Genomic DNA, 21,693 nt, shown 5'->3' with positions numbered 1-21,693 from the left:
TAACATACTATATACATTAGCAAGTGTGCAATAACATACAATATACATTAGTAAAGTGTGCAATATAGCAAAGTGTGCAATCATGTACTATGTGTGAAAAAGAATCTACAGCTTATCTTATCGTATTGCACTTTACTTTTTATTTATAATATAAAGTTGAAAACTGCACATGCAGAACAGTTGCATGCTACAACAACCTGTCACAGAGCCTTCTCTTTCAAAACGCCTTTGGCTTCTTACTGAAAATAGTGTGTAAAAGTGCAAGGCACTTATTGACATGATCAACTATATCGCCTTTTTGGATATTGAAAAATATGAAGCAGTGTTTAGAAAACTAAACCAGGTGGATTATTTGCTGTTTTGCAGCTTTCAACCGTTGGGTCGATCATATTGTCATGTCAGTAATCACAATTAAAGCAACACACCTTTCACACCTCAGAGTGATTTTACAACTCTGAGCTCATGTAAAGTGACTCAGAAACTATTAATAAATATGACAATTAGTAAAAACACTTGCTGTGATCTCACCACAGTGTTGTTGGGCTGGTGTCAAGTATGTTGATGAGTCAGAGGAGAGCTGCATACTTTTATAAGCATGTTTTTGTTTCTGTTTCTGTGTCTCTGGGTGTGTCTGTGTGATATGTTTTGTGAATCGGCTGAAGGACAGGAAGACGATAGTGTTGTTGAGCTCAGACACTCATTAGCTCTGAGTATTGTGTTCCTTGAAATGATTTAGCTAATGAGAGAGAGACCGTAAGGCTCCACCCTTTGGATGCTATTGTCGTAGTTTGTAGTAATAAAAAATCAAATGACCTTTTGGTTCGTGTGTGCTATGACACAGACATTTCGAGCAAGGGAGAGTTATTTTGATATAGTTTTAAAAATTCAACCCTTGTTCAGCAGAGCTGGGACGATCCACCTATCTCCTGATTCCATTCTATCACCACAATTTGATATATATTGTGATTTTTAAGTATTGCGACAGGTATAACACTAGACCATGGGAAAAAGTTGAATCATACACTTCTAGGGACTTTTACTTTGGAAAATATCTAATAATATTTGATTTCCAGCATGTTTGTAGTCAGAGGTGAAGTCCTGAAGTCAAATATATCCGTTCATTGTCAGGAACTATTTATTAAATTTTCTCCAGCAAATCAAAAAATAAAGACATTTCCCTCACAGATTAGTGGTATTTTCTTTTTAATTTATGTTGTTTTATACTTCTGGTGAATATAATCCAATCAATCTTATTTCCATAGATGTATTTTGTATAAACAGTTCCCTTTGTTAACACCTTATTTTGAAAAGCAGACGTGTCTACTTCCTCTAACTTCTCCAAGGTGGTCTCTAGCTCTCCCGTCAGCTCCGTTCTCTTTATCCATCCATGGTCAGCTCCATCGGGGCCGTTTCAATGCAGGGAACACAAATGTCAGTATCTGGGTGCTCTACAGTCGTAGCGTCGGCCCATTTGACCACGGAGACGAGAGCGACGGACGGCTCCACCGCCACGTTACCGCCATACCATAACGTTACCACCATACCATAACGTTTCCTGTCTGTGACAGAGTTAGCATGCAGCTTTAGCTCTGCTCTGTCTAGCTCTGCTTTTCCTGTCAATGTGTGAAACCCAAAGTGTTTCCATCCTTTACTGGATGTGTAGTGTTTACCACGCTGGATTTAACATGGGAGGGTGCAGGTCGTATCCACGACGACCCTCCAACGTTTTGTACCTCCTCGCTGCGTTTTGTTTTGGTTGACGGATACGGAACGGATGTGACGTCACATTACTCAGACTACCACAGTAAAAGCGGTAACTTCCTTCTACCTCCACATAGACTCAGATGAAGCAAATATATCAATTCTGGCGTTAAAAAAATATTTAGAAAATGGGCATGGCAGTTTTTCCTCGTCGAACTTTAGCGTAAGTTTGGGGCGTTATTTAACCTCCTTCTCAAGCTACCATGACATGGTGGTACCAATGGATTTCTTAGGTTTTCTAGTTTCATATGATATCATTCTACCTTTGAAACTGAGCCCACTACAACCTCAGAAAGATCGATTGTGTTAATGCGTTAAATAAATTAGAGGTGTTTAAACAAATTTGCGTTATTATCGCGTTAACTTTGACCGCCCTAATTAAATGTTTTCTTTATTGATTCACAAATCTTAATTTGTGTAAATTCTCTAATGGTGGCATTTATTTAAGACAGGACAGGGTTTTATAGTAGAGGAGGGCCACCTTCTCTTTAATAACATGACAAAATATGAACTTTTAAGACATACAATATGAACCTTTTTTAAGGAAAAATAACAGCCGCTATTTCACACAGAAAAGCCATTTTAGTGGCTATTGTTTAGGCTGTTATCCGCCAACAAAATTGATCACAAGATGAGGTGTGTAAGGATCTGGGTGGCTCACCATGCCGGCTAAATAACTTCCTGGGTGGGAAACCCTGCAGGATATTATCAGAGACAAACCTTTATTCCTAACTTCCCTCTTTAGTAGTTAATAAGAATCCTCTGAATAACTAACCCTTCACTGGGTTAGGTTTTATTAACGGCAGCTTCATACTGAGAAAAAGTGCAAAATAGAATCAGGCGAAATTACGTAAGCGGTGTGAGAACAGCACTTCTGTTGAAAAGATAAACGGCGAGTGTGTGGCACGACTGTGTTGTTGTGTGGCCTCTTCTGGGAGCAGCCTTTATTTGTTCATACTGACCGCCATTATTCGAATAATTATATTATAATTATATTTGAGAATATAATTATCATAGACTCCCTGTGCATTTTTAATGTTTTGTAGGTTTGTCTCTGTTTGATGTGAATATAACACCAAACAGATCACGTAAAAGACCCACTTTTAGTGTGTTTGACTCACTTGGTATCCTCAAAACATTTTCCTACACCATACCACTGTATAAGATAAGATAAGATATTCCTTTATTAGTCCCACAGTGGGGAAATTTGCAGTGTACAGCAGCAAAGGGGATAGTACAGAAACACAAGAAGCATCAGTAAAAAGCAAGATACAACACGGTGCAAAAAGGAAAACAAGAGTGAAAGAAAATATGAACAATTTAAATAGAAGGAAATATAAAAATAGGAACAATATAAACAGTATTGACTATTAACCAGACTAGATAACACAATTGTACAAGTGGAAAAATTATATTGCACAGTGAGAATGAAATTCCACCTGAAAATATTGCACAGTATGAATTACACCTGAGTAGTACTGATATTGCACAGTCAGTGTACACTAGAGTGCAGTTATTAATGCAAACAGTACTGTGTTTAGTTGTACAGTAGTTGTTTGTACCACCATAATTACTTGTGGTCAAAACTATATAATTCTGTGTAACTCCCATTTTCAACACTATATAATTCCATGTAACTCCCATTTTGCATTTCAAACGATCTGTTAAAAGTAAAGCTCCAGTCCTGAAGTCTCTATTTTTCCTAAATGTATTCTCTTCTTTTGCTCTGCACATAAACAGAGACAAACACTGATGTTGAGAGAAGAGAGAGGTGTGTGTGTGTGTGTGTGTGTGTGTGTGTGTGTGTATGTTAATATGGGTGTGTGTTTGATAAAAGAGGGGAGGAAACTGTCAAGGCCACCCTGCCCGGCAGCCTTGAGAACCTGATTTCAGCACAGGTGGTTTACATATCAAACAGTCGGACGTGGTTCCCTCCCTTCAACATTTTTGTCGTTGAAATACAACAGCAGACATCAATTCTTTACTGTAACGTCAGATGCAGTCCATTGCCTTTATTGAAACCTCCAGTAAATGGCAGTACTTTAGAAAACTGCAAGTCTGTTGACATTTGGCCAATTATGCATGAGCTCACATGCAAATAACTTTGTGCTGCATGTGGAAACCTGTAAAGTAGTCTACAGCTTTTTAGTTGATGTGAAAGTTTCCTTAGTGTTTAATCTGCTGAGTAAATATTAAGAAGCTAAGCTGAATGAAAACCAGTAAGACCTCGCTGAATCCCGTCAGAATGCGAGTTCATCATCAGAGAAGTGTCTCTCAGTCCAAAATGTTTCAGATTATTCCCCCTCCCCCCCGGTGTATTCTGCTGAAGGCTGTGGGCTGCTCTGTATTAAAATCAAAACAATATGTGATGTAATTGTGATCAGAGATACTCTAAACTAAATTATTCCTGCAGGCATGTTGAGTGAGCGTGCATGCTGGTTCCCAGTAGGTGATGTCCTTCACATTCACAGACTGAACCCAAAGTGAATTCTAGATGGACGTTTGCATACAGATGTGGGTTTTCTGTAGGTGGAGCATACTCAAACTGTTTTAACTTGACCAGAAAATGTACGCTTATCACAAAACTGTATACATAACACTGGTAATACATCATCCAAAGTAGGCTTGCATGACCACTAGGCCTGCCGCGGTGGTCGGTGTTACCGGTGTTGCACGTTGGTCGGGCACACACCGATTACAGCTATGGCACGTGACAAGCAGTGACACTTCTGTTGCCTGTAACATCCGTTTAGGAGCACCAGAGGGAGATCAAGCGTTTAAGTGGCACCAAAATGAGACACCGAAATCTGCTTTACCATTCGGTCCGGTAGATAGCGGTCGTATAGGAACCAATATGGCACCGGGTTTCGGTACATAACCTAAGCTAAAAAACAATAAGACATATTAACAGATAGTGAAACATAATAGCCAGCCTGTTTGCACGAAAAGGCGTATAAATGCCACGATAATGTGCAAGGCGTTTAGCTAGCAATAAGTACGTCTTTTGTACGCTATGTATCCTGTACTGACTTAAAGGGACTGTTTGTAACTTCTTACACTTACACTCTTATAAATCATGCGCTCGAGTGTGGCTACGCTGTTCCAACTCAAGCTACACGGAAGCCCCAAAACTGCAAAGTTCTATCTAGTGAAGCCCGACTTGCAAAACAGCATTAACTTATCCTGATCCAGCCCCCCGACTGTGGTCAGAAGACACAGAGGAGACAATGCTGTACTCTGCTCCTCTGCCCGCCTTCAGTCACACACTGTGCTCGTTATCGCTCTCTCGCTCCTCATCTCACATGCATGTGCGCACACTCCACACTGCAGAAGAGTTAGTTTAGCTGTGAGAATATCTAGTGAATGTTCAGTGGACGTTTGTGCAGAAATAACTGCTGCAGCTCCTCCAGACCAACAGAGGTTTCCCGTGTCTTGTGAAGTGACGGGGCTCCGCAGAGAGAAACGTTATCGTCTCCGACCAAAACTCCGGTGTCTCCCCCGTTCCCTCCGGCCGCGGTCGGGAGGCTGAGGCGGGAAAAGCCAACACTAGGATCAGCATTGATTCATGGAGAGACCTTGGTCTGGTCAGCTAACATTACTGCCAAGCAGCTGAAATATAGAGTGATATTGTGCTTTTAGCTGACGTGTGTCTCCTCACTGTGTTGAGTGATGCTCCTTCATGTCTATGTACAGCGAGCACAAGCGCCAACAACAGGACGCTGACTTTTGTTGACTTTACGGCCACAGGTGAAGCTGTTAACAAGACATTTCTGATTCTAACGAACAGTCCCTTTAAGTGTAAATGCATCTGTGTATAAATGCTACGGTTAGAGTTACTGACGTAGTATAAACGGCAAGAAAGACCACTGATTGTGGGCAGTTGAGGAGGTGGATAGGTCCAACAAAGACCAGACTTTTAACCAGCAGACCCGTGTTTTAGACCGTTGTTGACCAGTTGATTAGTTTTGTAAATTCCGTTAGTGAAGTTTGTCACGTGTTTTTTGTTGACGTTTGTGACGTGTTTTCCGTAGTTGTTTCCCTACGTGTTTTACTTAGTTTACGTACTTATTTTAAGCCAAACCATTACATTTTCCATTACCCTAAGTGGTTTTCTTGCCTGAACCTAAGTTAGCGGTTTTCTAAACCTAACTGTGAATGTTTGCGTGGCGTACAAATGACGTGAAAACACTAAAATGCATACTCATGACATGCAGAATGTCCGTGTAATTTTATAGTATTTATACGCTTTACCGTGAGACCGGGTTGTAATAGCACACATCAGCACATAATACCATCAGACATTTTGAATAAACACCATTTTATGATTAATTATCTGCAGTTCTGCGTTTAAAATCAAACTTAATTTATGGTCCGAAATGCTTTGACTTCTGGGAGAAGACTGATATATAAAATCAGGGGAAAATCTTCAATCCTACGTGATGCACTTCACTTAATAATCTGATAAGACTCTTCTCAGGACTGTGTGAATGCAGACTATACTTGTTTGACATCCCCCTCACTCCCCTCAATGTTGGGTTTGTTTAATTAAACCTTTAGCATTTTTTTTTTTATGTTAACGTTCACATAGGCATAGTCGTTGCATTAATGGCAGCTGTGCTCAAGAGCTCCATACTTACTGTAAAAAAAAGCTGGTGGAGTCTCCAGGCTGTCTTCATGGAAGTGGTTTCATGTTGTTGGGATGGGAAATGTGGTTCAGTTTCAAACCTATAATTTGACATTGGCTAAATGTGGATGGTTATCCAAAACAAGCATGTTTTCCTCTCACAAACATCCTCCTTCCCTCTCCGGTTATTCCTGTTTTTTTTATCTGCCTTTCAGTGAGTCAGGTGGTGGTGTGGCTTTTAATGCCAAACAGATTCAGTTTCTGCTCATTCCTGAAGTTTCTGAACTATTCTGGGACAGAAGTTTTCTCTCCTCTCCGTCCATCTGTCAACATCTTGTGTTTGAGGGAAAAGAATGTTGGCTTGTTGAGACTGTACAGTTCACTCTCTCCAAGTACAGTTATCCACAACATGCAACCCGTTTCTCTGTATCAGCAGTTTTGTTTCATAAAAGTAAAGCCTGCTGATGAAAGATTTTACACTTGTTGCTCTCAACATGTGGTAGGACTACATGTTTATAATATTATAATAGTCCTCCCATATATGGGAGCGTGAGCAGTAAGTTCCATATGAATTCTCTAATATAAGTATATTAGGAGTTTTGAAGACATTCTGGCTTGCTAAAATGGTTAGGGACTGGAAAATATACTGTAACCTTGCTAATATATTCATTTTGACACTACTTCATGGTAATAAGTAGATTAATCCATTAATGGAAATTTTCTATTTTACAAACCAATGAATGGTCATTACGCTTGTACTAGGGCTGTCTAATTTCTTTAACGTATTAACGCAACTTGTGATTTTTAGGTTGTAGCAGGCCCAGTTTTAAAGCCAGAGAGGAGATACTGATACTGGAATCATATAAAACTTGAAAATCTAACATCAACCATGTCATACTAGCTCGTCGCGAAGGAGAATAAATAAAGCTCCAAACTTTGCTGCTAAATTTTGGTGAGAAAAAACTGGCATCAAAAATAAAGCCAAGGCAAGGCAGCTTTATTTGTGTAGCACATTCCAGCAACAGGGCAATTCAAAGTGCTTTACATAAACATTCAAGAACATTGCAACAAAGTGCAAAAGAACATTAAGACATAATTAAAACAGTTATAAAAACATTAAAGATTAGAAAATAAAAAGAAGCTAAAAATATAAGCTAGGATAGAAGCTAAAATAGAATAAAACACAAGAGTAAAAGCTCTAGTGCAGTATATAAGGTCATTATCTGGTTTAATAAAAGGCAGCAGTTTGAAGCTTTGATTTAAAAGAACTCAGAGTTGGAGCGGTCCTGCAATAAAGCCAGTCTGGTCTTCATTTATCAGTTTTGAAAAGTAGTGGCTTAGTCTGTTAGCTAGAGCTTTAGAGAGCAATTTATAGTCTGAATTAAAAAAAACGGGCCGGAAGGAAGAGTAGTTTGACAGTTCTTTGTTTTTTGTGTGAGTCACAGTAATTATAGCTAGAGAGAATGAATCAGGGAGGGTTGGGTTGGGTTGTATGAGGTACTTCTCCATAGTCAGTGTATTACCTACAGTAGATGGCGGTCGGCACGCCCCCAGTTTGTAGTACCAGCATGGGAGTAAAGCAATGTACTGCTGTGGAAGGGGGCAGCAGCAATACGGATTTTTTACACACCTAAAAAAAAAAACAATAACCAATGTTTAAGTGTATGCTATATTTAGAATATTTTCACTATTTTACCTCACTGTCAGAAAGCCCTTTCAGATGGGGAACTGAAGCTGTTATTTCCATCTATGCTCTCTTCAAAACCACCAGACTCCATTGACAAAAACAATAATTTTACCTCGCAGAACACAGGAGCTGCTGGTCTACCGCTGCCTCGATCAGTTAGTTTAAAAACTGGAAACTGTCAGAAACCCCCTTATTGTCAATCTAGCTAGGAAAGTCATCCATCCTCTGAATGCTCTAGGTCTCTAGTCTGATCCATCCATCCTCTGAATGCTCTAGGTCTCTAGTCTGATCCATCCATCCTCTGAATGCTCTAGGTCTCTAGTCTGATCCATCCATCCTCTGAATGCTCTAGGTCTCTAGTTTGTGGCTGTAAAGTTTCATGAGGCTGTGATTATCCAGGTCATTTTATACAGTGAGGTCAATGAAATGTCTCCTATGGGGACTAACATCATCACACATGAATCCAGTTGGGCTCATTGGATCCACCAGAGTCGGAAGACTGCTGACTACAATGGTTGCTATGGCAATGGTACACATAAAAATGGACGCCGCTCTGACCATCCTGCTATTTTGATTTGAATGTGAATGTCCGTTCTACTCTTATTCTAATTTTATGGTCTCAGCTTTACAGTGAGACCCAATTTATGGAATTCAACACTGTTTAGGGAACCCAGTATGCAGAGATATTCAAACACACCATTTTAGAATAGAAGACAATAACACATTTATAATGCATGTGATTATCGTGGGTACCCATAGATCCCATTTACATTCACATATCTGGAGGTCAGAGGTCAAGGGACCCTTTTGAAAATGGCAATGCCAGTTTTCCCCTCGCCCAAATTTTGCCTAACTTAACGGGCGTTATTTATCCCCCCTGCCGTCAATCCCGTGGGTCTCAGAGGGTTAACTGACTGTAAATAGACGGTGGCATGTCAAATACTGCAAGAACTACAAGCGGGTCATCTAGCAATCACATGAAATGAAAGACTCCCGGGACACCTGTTGTGTGTGTCCTGCTGCTGCTGGTGCGAGTGCACGGTGGTAACTGATCCGCTTCACCAAAGCGAGCGCTCATCAGCTGAGAGAAAATTTACTACCGTCCAAGCTCTGATGACGTAGCCGGGTTTTTACCAAAGGCTGGTTGGTAAATGTGTCACAAATCACTTCCTGAAAATAGAATTAATGTCAGTGGGATAACAAGGGTCAGTTGATATTTAGACATGAGGGAGAGAGTGGAATACTTCTAGAAGGAGCACTATTTCTGTCCAGAGGCTCTCAGATATTTCTGGCATGGTGACCTCTTAAGTGTGGTATGAAGTGAAGGATTCCCCTCTTTCCAGCTCACACGCCTGCCTGGCGCCATATTACCATGCACGCACCAAAAACTGGTTTACAACATCATGATGCGGATACATCGTGACTAATCCGATTGCATAGCTTCACTTGTTAACATTTATACTTTGGATTTTGAACATGGAATATTTTTTAGAATAATGAATCACTGACAACACATTTAAGAACCAGTGAAAACATCAACTTCTGGACTCAAATCTTTCAATTGATTCCTTATTGATGGATCTCATCATCACTAATTCATCACTAACATCACTAATTCATCCTGCCCGTCGTCGGCCATGTTGGTTTACACTAAAGTCTCGTTTGATCTCAGAGATTTAGAGAGACTTCTGTGTTTTTTAGTTGTTGTTGATGAATGAATGTGTTAGTGTGTGCTGTTGCTGTTTCTCTCCAAACACTACAGGAACTAACCTGTTCAATTTAACACAACATGTGGTTATGTGTGGGCTCTCTCACATTTTACACATCTGTTAAGATCTGAAACATCTGGTAGTGTGGGCCAGCATGAAGTCGACTTTCATTGAAGAATTTGCGGTAAATAATTGTTTTGCACTCACTTCTCCTCATAAAGCTGAATGTTTTCATTCTTCAGAAACACGAGGAGAAGCATCCGACTAAATAAAGGTTCACACTCACTCTCTGTTTGCTTCGTCCAATCACAAGCTGCCACCAGATCACCTGGTTGTTTTGCATGGGAAATGTCTGTCGACACACATACACGCTCTCTCTCTCTCTAGACAAATGGACGAATGCTGCCAGAGAACCTGACAGCAACAGAAGGGATGCTTATCTTCCAAATTAAACAACATTATATTATGTCATATTTGTGTCTGTAGGAGGACCATGTGAGGAGGAGATGGAGGTACAGAATGGAGCTCCTGACCTGACAGACAGAAGAATAGACCGAGGCTCATTACAGGTACTATACTGTATATACTATGGATTAGTTCGTACTCGTTATAGAAATACTATATTGGACTTGTGTGTTAAAAAATAAGTGTGATTAAAGGTAAAACACACACTGAATGTACTTCTAGGTTACTGTAAAGACATAGTTTTCTGATCTACAGGTACATGCTTTTATGTTTCTGGTGTCTCATTAAAGGGTAACTTTGCTATTTTTCAACCTGGAACCTATTTTCTCATGTTTCTGTATCTAGCTGACTAATAGGGGAGAACTCTGTAGACGGCAGCTGCTCACGGGCTGTACTGCAATCCTATTGGGGCAAGCTGGCACTGTCTTTTATGTCCACTAAAAGTCCTTGTTTTTGCCATGACAGACTCTGATTGTCATTACCTCCGCCAAAGCCAAAGGCCTAGGAAGGAGGTGATGTTTTCATTGGCGTTGGTTTGTTGGTTTGTTGGTTGGTTGGTTTGTTGGTTTGGACGATAACTCCAAAAGTCTGCGGTGGATTGAATGAAATGTTTTGTAGGGGTGGGGTGTGGCACAATGAACAATCCATTAGATGTTGGTGGCGATCCGGATCATGATCCAGCTTCGGGAATTTTTTTTATTAACTCCGCTCAGCCAAGATCAAAGTAAGCACGCCATACATGTTTCTCTGTAGGGTCCTTTCCATAATGTCATCAGACACTTCAAATAACAATCTGAGCCTGTCGGTGGCAAAAACAAGAACTTTCAGTGAAGGAAACGCTACATTGACGCTGCTCATTTGCCCTCGTTGACGGTGACAGCTTTTTTTGTTGTCCTATTAGTTACTTAGACACAATCATTTTGGAAAATAGGGTCCAGGTAGAAAAATACCAAAGTTCCCCTTTAAAGGTCTCATATTATGCTCATTTCCAAGTTAATAGATGCATTTTAATGTTGCACTAGAACATGTTTACATGCTGCAATGTTCAAAAACCCTTTATTCTCCTCATAGTGTCTCTCTCACTCTGCCTGCATTTAGCCTCTGTCTGAGAGATCCTGATTTACAGCCTGTCTCCTCCCACTCTGCTCTGATTGGTCAGCGTTTCCTGTCAATCAAACGTACTCAACACAGAGTCACTCCAGAAAACATTAGCAGTGAGCAAATAGTTCTGTTTACATGGAGATACAGAGCTAACCCGTTAGCATGTAGCTACATGCTAACGGGGTAGCTACATGCTACCGCTATGACACGGTGTGTAAACACAGCGACCATCAGGGTGGAAAATAGAAGATGTGAAACAGTAGTCAGTTCATTATTTCTGCTAAAAGATAAATGTATGGAAGATCAGAGTAATGGTATATTAGTTACAGTAGTAGCTGTCTCTGTGTTACCATGACTACAGACCACCGGAGCTTAGCTTACCATAGTTTACCAGAGCTGAAGACTTTCTCCTGTACCATGTTAACATAACTAACTAACAGGTGAGATGATTACAAATGCTGTGAATAATTAATATTGTCATCTGTCAACTCAAATAAAGTTTGACTGTGAAACAGAAATGTGTTGTGTTGCTTACAAGTCACTATTTACTACCTGTACTCTGCTACATGCATGACATCAAATATATATAATATATAAATATCATCTGTTGAAACAGTGTAATTACATAAAGCCTTTGTGAAAGAACATGTTATATTTAGATGATGGGAGTACATGAAGCCTGTTCTGCTGGTTCTTGCAGACTAACTGTAGGAGCTACTTTGCTCAAGTTCGGTTGAGGAGGAGAGACAGTGACGCGCTGTGGGGCGGGGTCAGCTACTGAAGGTTCTCTCTGGTTCGACCAGGAAACCCTTATATGGCTTGCATTTCTCTAATGACGTCAGAAGAGAAGGAAAAAAAGAGAAGTGATTTTCTACACCCATTTCCTGACAAACGGAGGAGGAGAAAAAGAGAGAGGATGGTCTTTTATGATACTATGGTGACCTGTAGACACACTGGGGACAGATATTGATGTTTAAAAGACATGGAAAAGTGCATTTTGCATAATAGGTGACCTTTAAGCTGAAGTCAGTGCTGAAGCGCGTTGAGATGCAGTATCACTAAAGGCCGCGAGATGCTGACTCAAAATCTGTGGCTTCTTGGGGGATCCGTTCAATAGGCGCCAACTTTATCTCCAGACATACAAAGTAAAGAAAAACTCTCAAAAGCTTTTTCCTTCTCTCAGAATCATTGCTGCACTGAAGTGACATCACTTTGTGTTTAGGTCAGTTAAAAAAACACTCCAAACCCTTCTTCAGTTGGCTGAGCATTGTGTGTGTTGTGATGTCTCCAGCAGGCGACGCTGAACGACGAGGAGGGTTCGGATGATGAGGAGAGAACGAGGAGGAGAGCCGAGAGGAGGAAAGCTAAAAGGAAAGTGAGTAATAAGAATTCAATCTGACTGACGTGTCAATACACTTCAAGACTCGTAAGCTGCAACTACCAAAATGAATAGCACCAGTACAAATGGATTGGAACCAAATCATACAGAGCATTTTAAAATATAATTCTAGCGTACTGTAGGTAGTCTAAGGACAGCGATATCTGATGTAAGAATGTGATAAACCCTTGTCTTATTCTGGTATTTATTTGTCTTTTTATTATTTTGAAAAATGTCTGAAGTTAGAAACATTCAACAGAACAAACTACAACTGTCTTAGTACAACAGTTTAGTAAAATGAAATACAATGACGCTATCCCCACATCATCACAATGAAAACGTCAGGATGAACATATGTTGTTCACGTTGCAGCTCATGTCTTTATTGTTTATGATTTCTCTACTAACTGAAATGAATGTGTCTTCTCCATCCTCCACCACATCTTTTACCACACCCTTATTCACCCATGTCACCTGCTGCCCCGCCTCGTCTTCAAACCTATATCACAGCTGTGACTGTATTCACCTCCTCCTCTGTTTCCAAACGTTTACCAAACCCTCTTCATAACTGTTCCCTGTTCTCACTTTTATGACACACCTGACAGCACATCTGCTTCTAGGGGCGCATTTCTTTTTTACGATTTTGAAATAGATGTTTAAAGGGACTGTTTGTAAGTATCCTAAATGTCTTGTTAACAGCTTCACCTGTGGCCGTTAAGTCAACTAAAGTCAGCGTCTTGTTGCTGGCGCTTGTGTTCGCTCTACATAGACATGAAGGAGCATCGCTCAACACAGTGAGGAGACACACGTCAGCTAAAAGCACAATATCACTCTATATTTCAGCTGCTTGGCAGTAATGTTAGCTGACCAGACCAAGGTCTCTCCATGAATCAATGCTGATCCTAGTGTTGGCTTTTCCTGCCTCAGCCTCCCGACCGCGGCCGGAGGGAACAGGGGAGACGCCAGAGTTTTGGTCGGTTCTGACGGGAGAGCCAGAGACCACCTTGGAGAAGTTAGAGGAAGTAGACACGTAGTACTACGTCCGCTTTTCAAAATAAGGCGTTAACAAAGGGGACTGTATATACTAAATACATCTATGGAAATAAGATTGATTAGATTACATTCACCAGAAGTATAAAAAATTATAAATTCAAAAGAAAATACCACTAATTGGTGAGGGAAATGTCTTTATTCTCTCCACCAATTGGAAGGTCGACGGAAAAGCGCTATATAAGTGCAAGTCCATTTGTCGATAGCCTCAGAAAGACTAAATAACAACAACACGAGGCTGCTGTTTCAAAATCAAAGAACGTAGCACGATCAGAGCGCTGGATTATTTTTGAATTTATGAACAATTCCCTAAAATCAGCAGAAGGAGGCGCATAGAAACAGCTTCTCTCTCTCTCTCTCTCTCTCTCTCTCTCTCTCTCTCTCTCTCTCTCTTTCTCTTTCTTTCTTTCTCTCTCTCTCTCTCTCTCTCCCTCTCTCTCTCTCTCTCTCTCTCTCTCTCTTTCTTTCTCTTTCTTTCTTTCTCTCTCTCTCTCTCTCTCTCTCTCTCTGAACTATGTAAATTGTTAGTCGGGGACGCTCCGAGTCCATCCATCCATACATGTCTGTGTTCCATCCCTCATCCACCATGTCCATGCTCTCCTTTCAGAGGCAGAAAGAACGGAAGAAACTGGAGAGAGAGGAGAGGATGGAGGATGCTTCGGAGCAGGTGAGAACATGAACCTAATCTGTGATCTGCTGCTTCTCCATTTATTTCATGCATTCATGCACAAAACCTTGCAGAGTTTGTTTGTTCAATCTTCTTTATGTCCTTATGTATACATGCATTCATGTGAATGTGTACATGCATGTATTTGAATGTCTGCTCACGTTTGCTTTACCAGTGATGTTTCCATTAAATTGTTGGACACTGATGTCACGCACTAAATTCATATTTTATTTAGCTGAATTTGTTTGTTTCTGTTAGCTAGCTTTTACAGTAGAATAAGTAAAGAAGGTACCTGCCAATCAACAATATGTGATTCTACTGAGGAACCAAATCCAACGTGAAGTTATTACTTTATGACCTTATCCAAACGATCTTACTCATCCAACAGGTGTTTAGACTCGATACCACTTAATAGCAAAGAAGTTCACTATCAGCTATTTGTCTGTGTGTTATATATTAAATGCATTGCTCAACGTTCCATTTTGAAAACACAATTATTTGGATAGCTTTTGCCTTTATGTTACATACTGTAATCGCTCCGTAAAGCCCAGAAAGAATTTGAGACTTACCGATACCGAAAAAATTCCCATATCGATATATCGGTCGATACGTAGATCAAAAAATGTCCAGTCATCAAAAGTCAGGCTCAGAAAAAAAGAGAGGAACAAGCTAAAAATATAAAACGAGCGACCATTTCCTGACGTCTTGCGTCACTGTGGACGTGTCGTAGTTTGTTTACGTACTTTGACCTTGAGGCTGCGTGGGTGCTCTTCCCCAATGCAGGCATAAGGTGCGACCTGTGCGCAGTCGAGGCACGAGTGAGACACACGAGAGAGCCTGTGGACAGCCGACTAAAATTTCAGTCATGTCAGAAATTCATCCGACGGCCGGTCGGGAGGAGTTAATTGGTCCGTCCCCCCCCCCTTCTGTACACTGCACGGCAAACGGCGCCCGACGAAGCTGAAACTCAGTCCGACTCTAAAATGAGTCGTGCGGCTCAAAATTCAGGGGCCAGAAACGGGCTGAAATCATACAGTGTACGACCAGTTTAATAGAAAGGGGAAGTCCCGCCCCTTCCTGTGGACCACCATGGGACCTTTAAAAAAAAAAAAAGAAATATGTACGGTAACCAACAGGTAGGGATTAAACTGAAAACAACTGACGCTTGTCTCACATATTGCACAGCATTCTGTTATATTGTAAGTCAGAGGGCACTCTGCTGGACAAACTATGCAACGACACCAGTTTACCAAATACTCTACAGCTTTTCTTTGTAGTAGATTCTTTAGAAATCAAAGTTTTACGCTGATACGATAGATGGGTCGGGCTCTTGTGAGACTATGTGACTTCTTCTTCTGGGCTGATTTTCTAATAATGCTAGTCACTGTGAACAGGAAGAGGAAGCTGCTGGAGCGGCGTCAGAGAGTGACAGTGAGGAAGAGGAGGAATGGACCGCTGTTCGTCCCAGAAACAGATGCAACCCTGATTCAGTCCCTGCGCTGGTGACAACCGAGAACAAGAGCAACGGCCAGCTGCCCCACAGGACCTCGGAGGAGGTGAGCTGAAGCCAGGCCGGCGTACTTATCATTTATTCCTACAAAATAATCACAAGGTCAAATATCATAATAGCAACAGCCACATCTGGAGTAGCAATACTTTGAGCCCCTACCTGCTCCAGAGGCACTCAACCTGACCTCTGACCTCTCAGAGATCAAAAACATGACTCAGTCCTCAGAGAACAACTATTGTGAGGAATACTGGTCTGAACTTATTTGGCTAGTACCGAGGGATCTGTGCAGATGAACAGTGAAACATCTTTAATTAAAATGTCTGTCCGGTCTTTTGGATTTCAACGTCTGAGTGTTTTGTGTTACTTCCTGGTGTTTCAGGAGCCAGAGTGGGATGTCAGCAGTGCGTTTGTGGCCAACGCCGCCAGCCACATCAAACTCAAAACCCTGAAGAGCAGCAGAGGGATCCAGATCTCCAGAGAGAACAAGGAGAACGAGGCCAGGAGCTGCCAGGTACACACATACACAGACTAGACAGACATACCAGGAAACCAGTGAAATCAGTATTATATACACTATATACTAACCAACCTGTGTGTTGTGATCGCAGGTGGAGAGCACAGATGAAATGAAGAGGAGGGGGGAGACCCTGACAGGTGAATCTATCTATTTGCTGTCCTTTAGATACACTTTGTGCTCTTTTAAAGGAACTATGTAGGAATCATAAGTTGCTTGTTAACAGCGACACCTTTGGCCTTTAAGTCAACGACAGTCAACGTCCTGTTGCTCGCGCTTGTGCAGCATCGGTCAAAACAGTGAGGCGACGGTCACATTCCTGTTTCACAGACGGGTTTCACCAGATAGAACTGATATGTTTTGTTCTTCCGTGGAGTGTGTTGGAGTCTGAGTCGTGGTGGCGGCTGGTCGTTTGTTGGCGTTAGCGGACTCCAATTTTAACCGAACGTTAACCACGGTCGCACACTGTTTCTTCAATTTCCCTCAGGATCAATACAGTTACTATCTATCTATCTGTCTGTCTGTTAACACTGTAAGCGGAGCTGAAGAGAGTAAAGGCACTCGCGAATGCGCATGACGTCACATCTGTTGGATTTTCCCGGAAAGACATTCCGTATTCTTCACATTAGAATCCGTCTACAGGCTGACAGAGGAAACACAGGAAGTCACAGAAGGTCTCATTGTTTTGGTTGGGTATCTCCTCAGCTGATCTGAACATGGCTGCCGGGTCACAAACTCTCTCATGTTCCAGCTAAACAGAACACTACAAGATGATTCTGACAACATCTGAGGAGAGAAATAGGCATTAACGTAACAGAATATTGATTCATATTTGACCGTTTGAATGGAGTTTATGAGTGATTGACAGCTCCTCCTCCGTTAGGAGCGCAACAGTAGTGTTCCTATTAAAACATGATGTCCTGGGTACTCAAAGTAATTCACATAAGGAACATAAAGAATATTTCCTCGGTAGAAAGAAGTGTGTGCGAGGGAGTGCGTTATGCCAGTGGAAGTCCTCAAAGTATAAAAGTGCAAATGTGTGTGTGTGTATTTTCTCCAGTTCAGGGCATCCAGATGTTCGAGCAAGGCCAGTACAGCCAGGCAGTGGACATGTTTACAGAAGCCATCTACTGTGACCCCAACGACCACAGGTGACCTCTGACCTGTGAACTCTGACCCCCGTCCTCTCCTGATTGTACCGACTCATTTTCCTCTTCACATTCACTGTTTAAATTAGGGATGTTAATAATTAACCGTTAACCCACTTTAAGCATTTTAACCCATTAAAGCTATCTGTTAAAACAGTTAAAGGAAATGTTAATAATCAATTAAAAAGCTGGTCCACCTTAAGAGAGTCTGAGCCGGCGTTACAGATACAGGAAGTCGGCTCCCGTCTATCGCTCGCAATAGCGGAGGAGCTGTAGCCTCGTAGCATTTATTCACCGACAGATAAACTGTACACACACTGTCTGCTACACCTACGTTCACAGCTAGAACGCCACCGACAACACGGTCGGTCTGAAGATACGCCGCGCTGACAGACCGTGTGTGTGACTACGGGGAGCACGAAGCTACCAGCAGAGCTAGAGCTGCTAACGTAGCAGTTAAGAACATTTTTTCAGAATGAGCATCCCTATTTTAAATAACAGTCTGTATGTGCCTCTCTCAGGTTCTATGGAAATCGCTCCTGCTGTTATTGGTGCCTGGAGCAGTACCCCCCCGCCCTAACAGACGCTCAGAGGTCCATTCAGCTGGCTCCTGATTGGCCGAAGGGATACTTCCGTAAGGGGTGCGCTCTGATGGGGTTAAAGGTCAGCACCACGTTTCAACAGAAAAAGTCCTCATTTCCATTCAGTGCTTTCACATTGTTAAAGTGTGTGTTACTTATTTATTAAACGTGTGCATTCCAGCGGTACAGCGACGCGGAGGCGGCCATGGAGCAGGTGTTGAAGTTGGATCAGCACTGTAAGGAAGCGTCCAGTAAACTCTTCACCTGCCGCTTCCTGCAGCTCACGGTGAGGACAAGTGACCAGAAGGCTTCGACTTCCTCCGAGGCCGAATTCAAGTTCACTTCAACTGAAGCGTGCACATAAAACCAGAAGCTGAATCAGTCATCGCAGGCTTACTTTTTATATTTGTCGTTATGTTGTGGGGATAATTGATTTAAGAAAAAGGTAACGCCCGCTCACGACTCCACGCCACAGTATTTGTATTGACTACGTTTTGATCCTGCTTGGATCTCCGTCAGGTCAAAGTGTTTGAACAAGCTTTATCTAGTTCGTCCAAAACACCAGCGTGATAAAAAACATCCACAAACAGAAAAACAGTAATACAAGTAATAGTTATTTAGAACGGGGTTTTAAACCCAATTATTGTACATGTATGTCTTAAATGTTTCTTCTTTCCCTTTTCCTCTACCTTAATGTAATGTAGGTAACGTAGGTAATATATTTTATGATATATGAGATGATGCATTTGACATAATGTTTATAAATAGCATGTTTGACATTTAGAAGATTTAGAAGTATAGCTTTTGTATTACTGTTTTTATGTACTTTATCACATTTTATTACACGGCCGTGTTGAATACTCGACTCTGATTGGTCAATCACGGCGTCCTGCTACGTATAGCAGACCGTTGCTATGTATAGCAGACCGTTGTAATAATCGGGATAATGTACAGCTAGCGGGTCATTGTTGTGAAAGAAGAAGAAGAAAGGCACTTTATTATTCTCCGAGGGGAAATTCAATTTTTAGGCTGCCCGAGCAGTTGGAGGTTTGGTGCCTTGCTCAAAGGCACCTCGGCAGTGCCCAAGAGGCAAACTGACATCTCTCAAGCTACCAGTTCACACTCAGTACTTGGTCCATGCGTGGACTTGAACCGGCGACCCTCCGGTTCCCCATCCAAGTCCCTATAAGCTGAGCTACTACCGCCCCCAGAAGCTGTTAGCTGACCAGACGAAGGTCTCTCCATGAATCGATGCTGATCCTAGTGTTGGCTTTTCCCGCCTCAGCCTCCCGACCGCGGCCGGAGGGAACGGGGGAGACGCCGGAGTTTTGGTCGGAGACGATAACGTTTCTCTCTGCGGAGCCCCGTCACTTCACAAGACACGGGAAACCTCTGTTGGTCTGGAGGAGCTGCAGCAGTTATTTCTGCACAAACGTCCACTGAACATTCACTAGATGTTCTCAGAGCTAAACTAACTCTTCTGCAGTGTGGAGTGAGCAGCATGCACGTGAGAGGTGGAGAGAGAGAGAGAAGGAGCGTGGTGTGTGAGTGAAGGCAGGCAGAGGAGCAGAGGAGCAGAGACTCCGGTCCTGGAGACCAAAGCTACGGTCTCCTCCGCGTCCTCCGACCGCGGCCAACACTGTTTAACAGCTTCACTAGATACAACCAAGAGGTTTTGGTGCTTCACTGGAGTTTGTGTTGGAGTCTGAGTCTGAACAGCAGAGACACACGAGAGACCATGAGACACACGAGAGACCATGAGACACCGACCAGCAATGATTTATACGTGTTAGAAGTTACAAACAGTCCCTTTAAGACATTGATAATCAATTTTATACTCTTAATTTAATCATAAACACATTGGTTATATAGATGATATCTACACCGCAACATGAAGCCAAAACATCTGGATCACCGGCTGGCTGGCTGTTAGTTCAGGAAGCCTCGATTTGATTTGCAGCAGAGCTTTCTATGAGCAGAACGCGCATTTTAAACATCAGTATCGCAGGCGATCATATTCATTGAATCCAAAATCGTGATTAATATTCGATTAATTGTGGAACCTTAAATAGGTCAAGCTGGTCTACAGTCTGGAGATACAAGAGTTCAGATGATTTTGTAGTTTTGATGACCAGTGTCTGTGTGAAATCAGCATCCACAGAATGTCATACATCCCACCTAATCAGTTGAAGTGTTGTCCTTGTTAAATGATGTTTGCTTCAGGGCATTTGAAAAGAAACATATTCATGACGTAACTTTAATGTTTGACTTTTTCATCTTCATTTTTGTTTTTCACTTTAGGAGTTGGGTTTTGAGGAAGAGCAGAGTAAAGAGCTGCTGGAGAAGTTCACCACCGTTCAGGCGGTCATCAACTCATCTGAGGCTCAAAGTAAGGATCAGCTGCAGTACCTCTTCTGTCCACAGCGGGGCAGCACTGCTCTCAGTTACAGTCATATCAGACACCAACAGCAGAGTCAGGCTGCTACTACTGACAGTGTGTGTAAAGACATATTAAAAACATGGACAGTCAAATATAAGATTACTATTATTATGAACAGCACACTGCAGACAGTACATTGAAGTTAGGAGCGTGTTAATGAGCAGAGAAATATGTAGTTTGCAGAGTGAAATATAATCAGTAAACTGGATATAAACTAGGGCTGTCAAAGTTAACGTGAACTCCACTAATCCATCGGTACCAACCATGTCATACCAGCCTGTCTACAAGGAGGTTAAATAACGCTCCAAAAACTGTCATGTCCATGTTCAAAGGGTTCCCTTGACCTCTGACCTCCAGATCAGTGAATGTAAATGGGTTCTATGGGCACCCACGAGTCTCCCCTTTACAGACATGCCCACTTTATGATCATCACATGCAGTTTGGGGCAAGTCATAGTCAAGTCAGCACACTGACACACTGACAGCTGTTGTTGCCTGTTGGGCTGCAGTTTGACATGTTATGATTGGAGCATATTGTTTTATGCTAAATGCAGTACCTGTGAGGGTTTCTGGATCAATATCTGTCATTGATTTGTGTTGTTCATTGATTTACAATAATAAATATATACATACATTTGCATAAAGCAGCATATTTGTCCACTTCCATGTTGATAAGAGGATTAAATACTGGACAAATCTCCCTTTAAGGTTCATTTAGAACAGATAAAAAATATTAACTATGGACAATCATGCGATTAATTGCAATTAAATATTTTAATCGATTGACAGCCCTAGTTTCTTTCAATATTCAACATTTCTTACGATGAACGCAGAAGTACATCTTTATGTGTTTGTTGCTCTCAAAAGTTTTGGAGAATAACGTTAGATATCAGTGATCGTGAGCATGAAAATTCATTCTTTACTTTGGAAATGATCTACTTACTGTAATAGCTTTTTCCGGTGTTTTCAACTGCATCTGGTGGTCTTCATCATCGTTAGTCTACATGGTCTTTTAGAGGTATGAAAGATGTGTTGCTTTATCTCCATCAATTCTGCATCA

At 41.7% G+C, this 21,693-nt stretch overlaps 1 protein-coding gene across 8 annotated transcripts in view; it reads left to right on the top strand.

Moving 5' to 3' along the window:
* Nucleotides 1-21,693, top strand: part of LOC141765212 (uncharacterized) — a 44,025-nt gene that overhangs the window by 15,119 nt on the left and 7,213 nt on the right. For 2 of the 8 annotated variants that reach the window (XM_074631274.1, XM_074631267.1), the window contains exons 2-11: nucleotides 10,268-10,350; nucleotides 12,639-12,722; nucleotides 14,382-14,441; nucleotides 15,836-15,997; nucleotides 16,331-16,462; nucleotides 16,560-16,605; nucleotides 17,526-17,616; nucleotides 18,135-18,276; nucleotides 18,376-18,480; nucleotides 20,496-20,583. In XM_074631274.1, coding sequence (XP_074487375.1) covers nucleotides 10,268-10,350; nucleotides 12,639-12,722; nucleotides 14,382-14,441; nucleotides 15,836-15,997; nucleotides 16,331-16,462; nucleotides 16,560-16,605; nucleotides 17,526-17,616; nucleotides 18,135-18,276; nucleotides 18,376-18,480; nucleotides 20,496-20,583 — 993 coding nt within the window. Of the gene's footprint in view, nucleotides 1-10,267; nucleotides 10,351-12,638; nucleotides 12,723-14,381; nucleotides 14,442-15,822; nucleotides 15,998-16,330; nucleotides 16,463-16,559; nucleotides 16,606-17,525; nucleotides 17,617-18,134; nucleotides 18,277-18,375; nucleotides 18,481-20,495; nucleotides 20,584-21,693 lie in introns of all 8 variants that reach the window. The other 6 variants (XM_074631268.1, XM_074631269.1, XM_074631270.1 and 3 more) reach the window with 6 other exon arrangements.

The sequence above is a fragment of the Sebastes fasciatus genome, chromosome 3, assembly GCF_043250625.1.
Source record: "Sebastes fasciatus isolate fSebFas1 chromosome 3, fSebFas1.pri, whole genome shotgun sequence".
NCBI lineage: Eukaryota > Metazoa > Chordata > Actinopteri > Perciformes > Sebastidae > Sebastes > Sebastes fasciatus.
The sequence above is the reverse complement of the archived record's forward strand: the minus strand, read 5'-3'. Positions and strand labels throughout refer to the sequence as shown.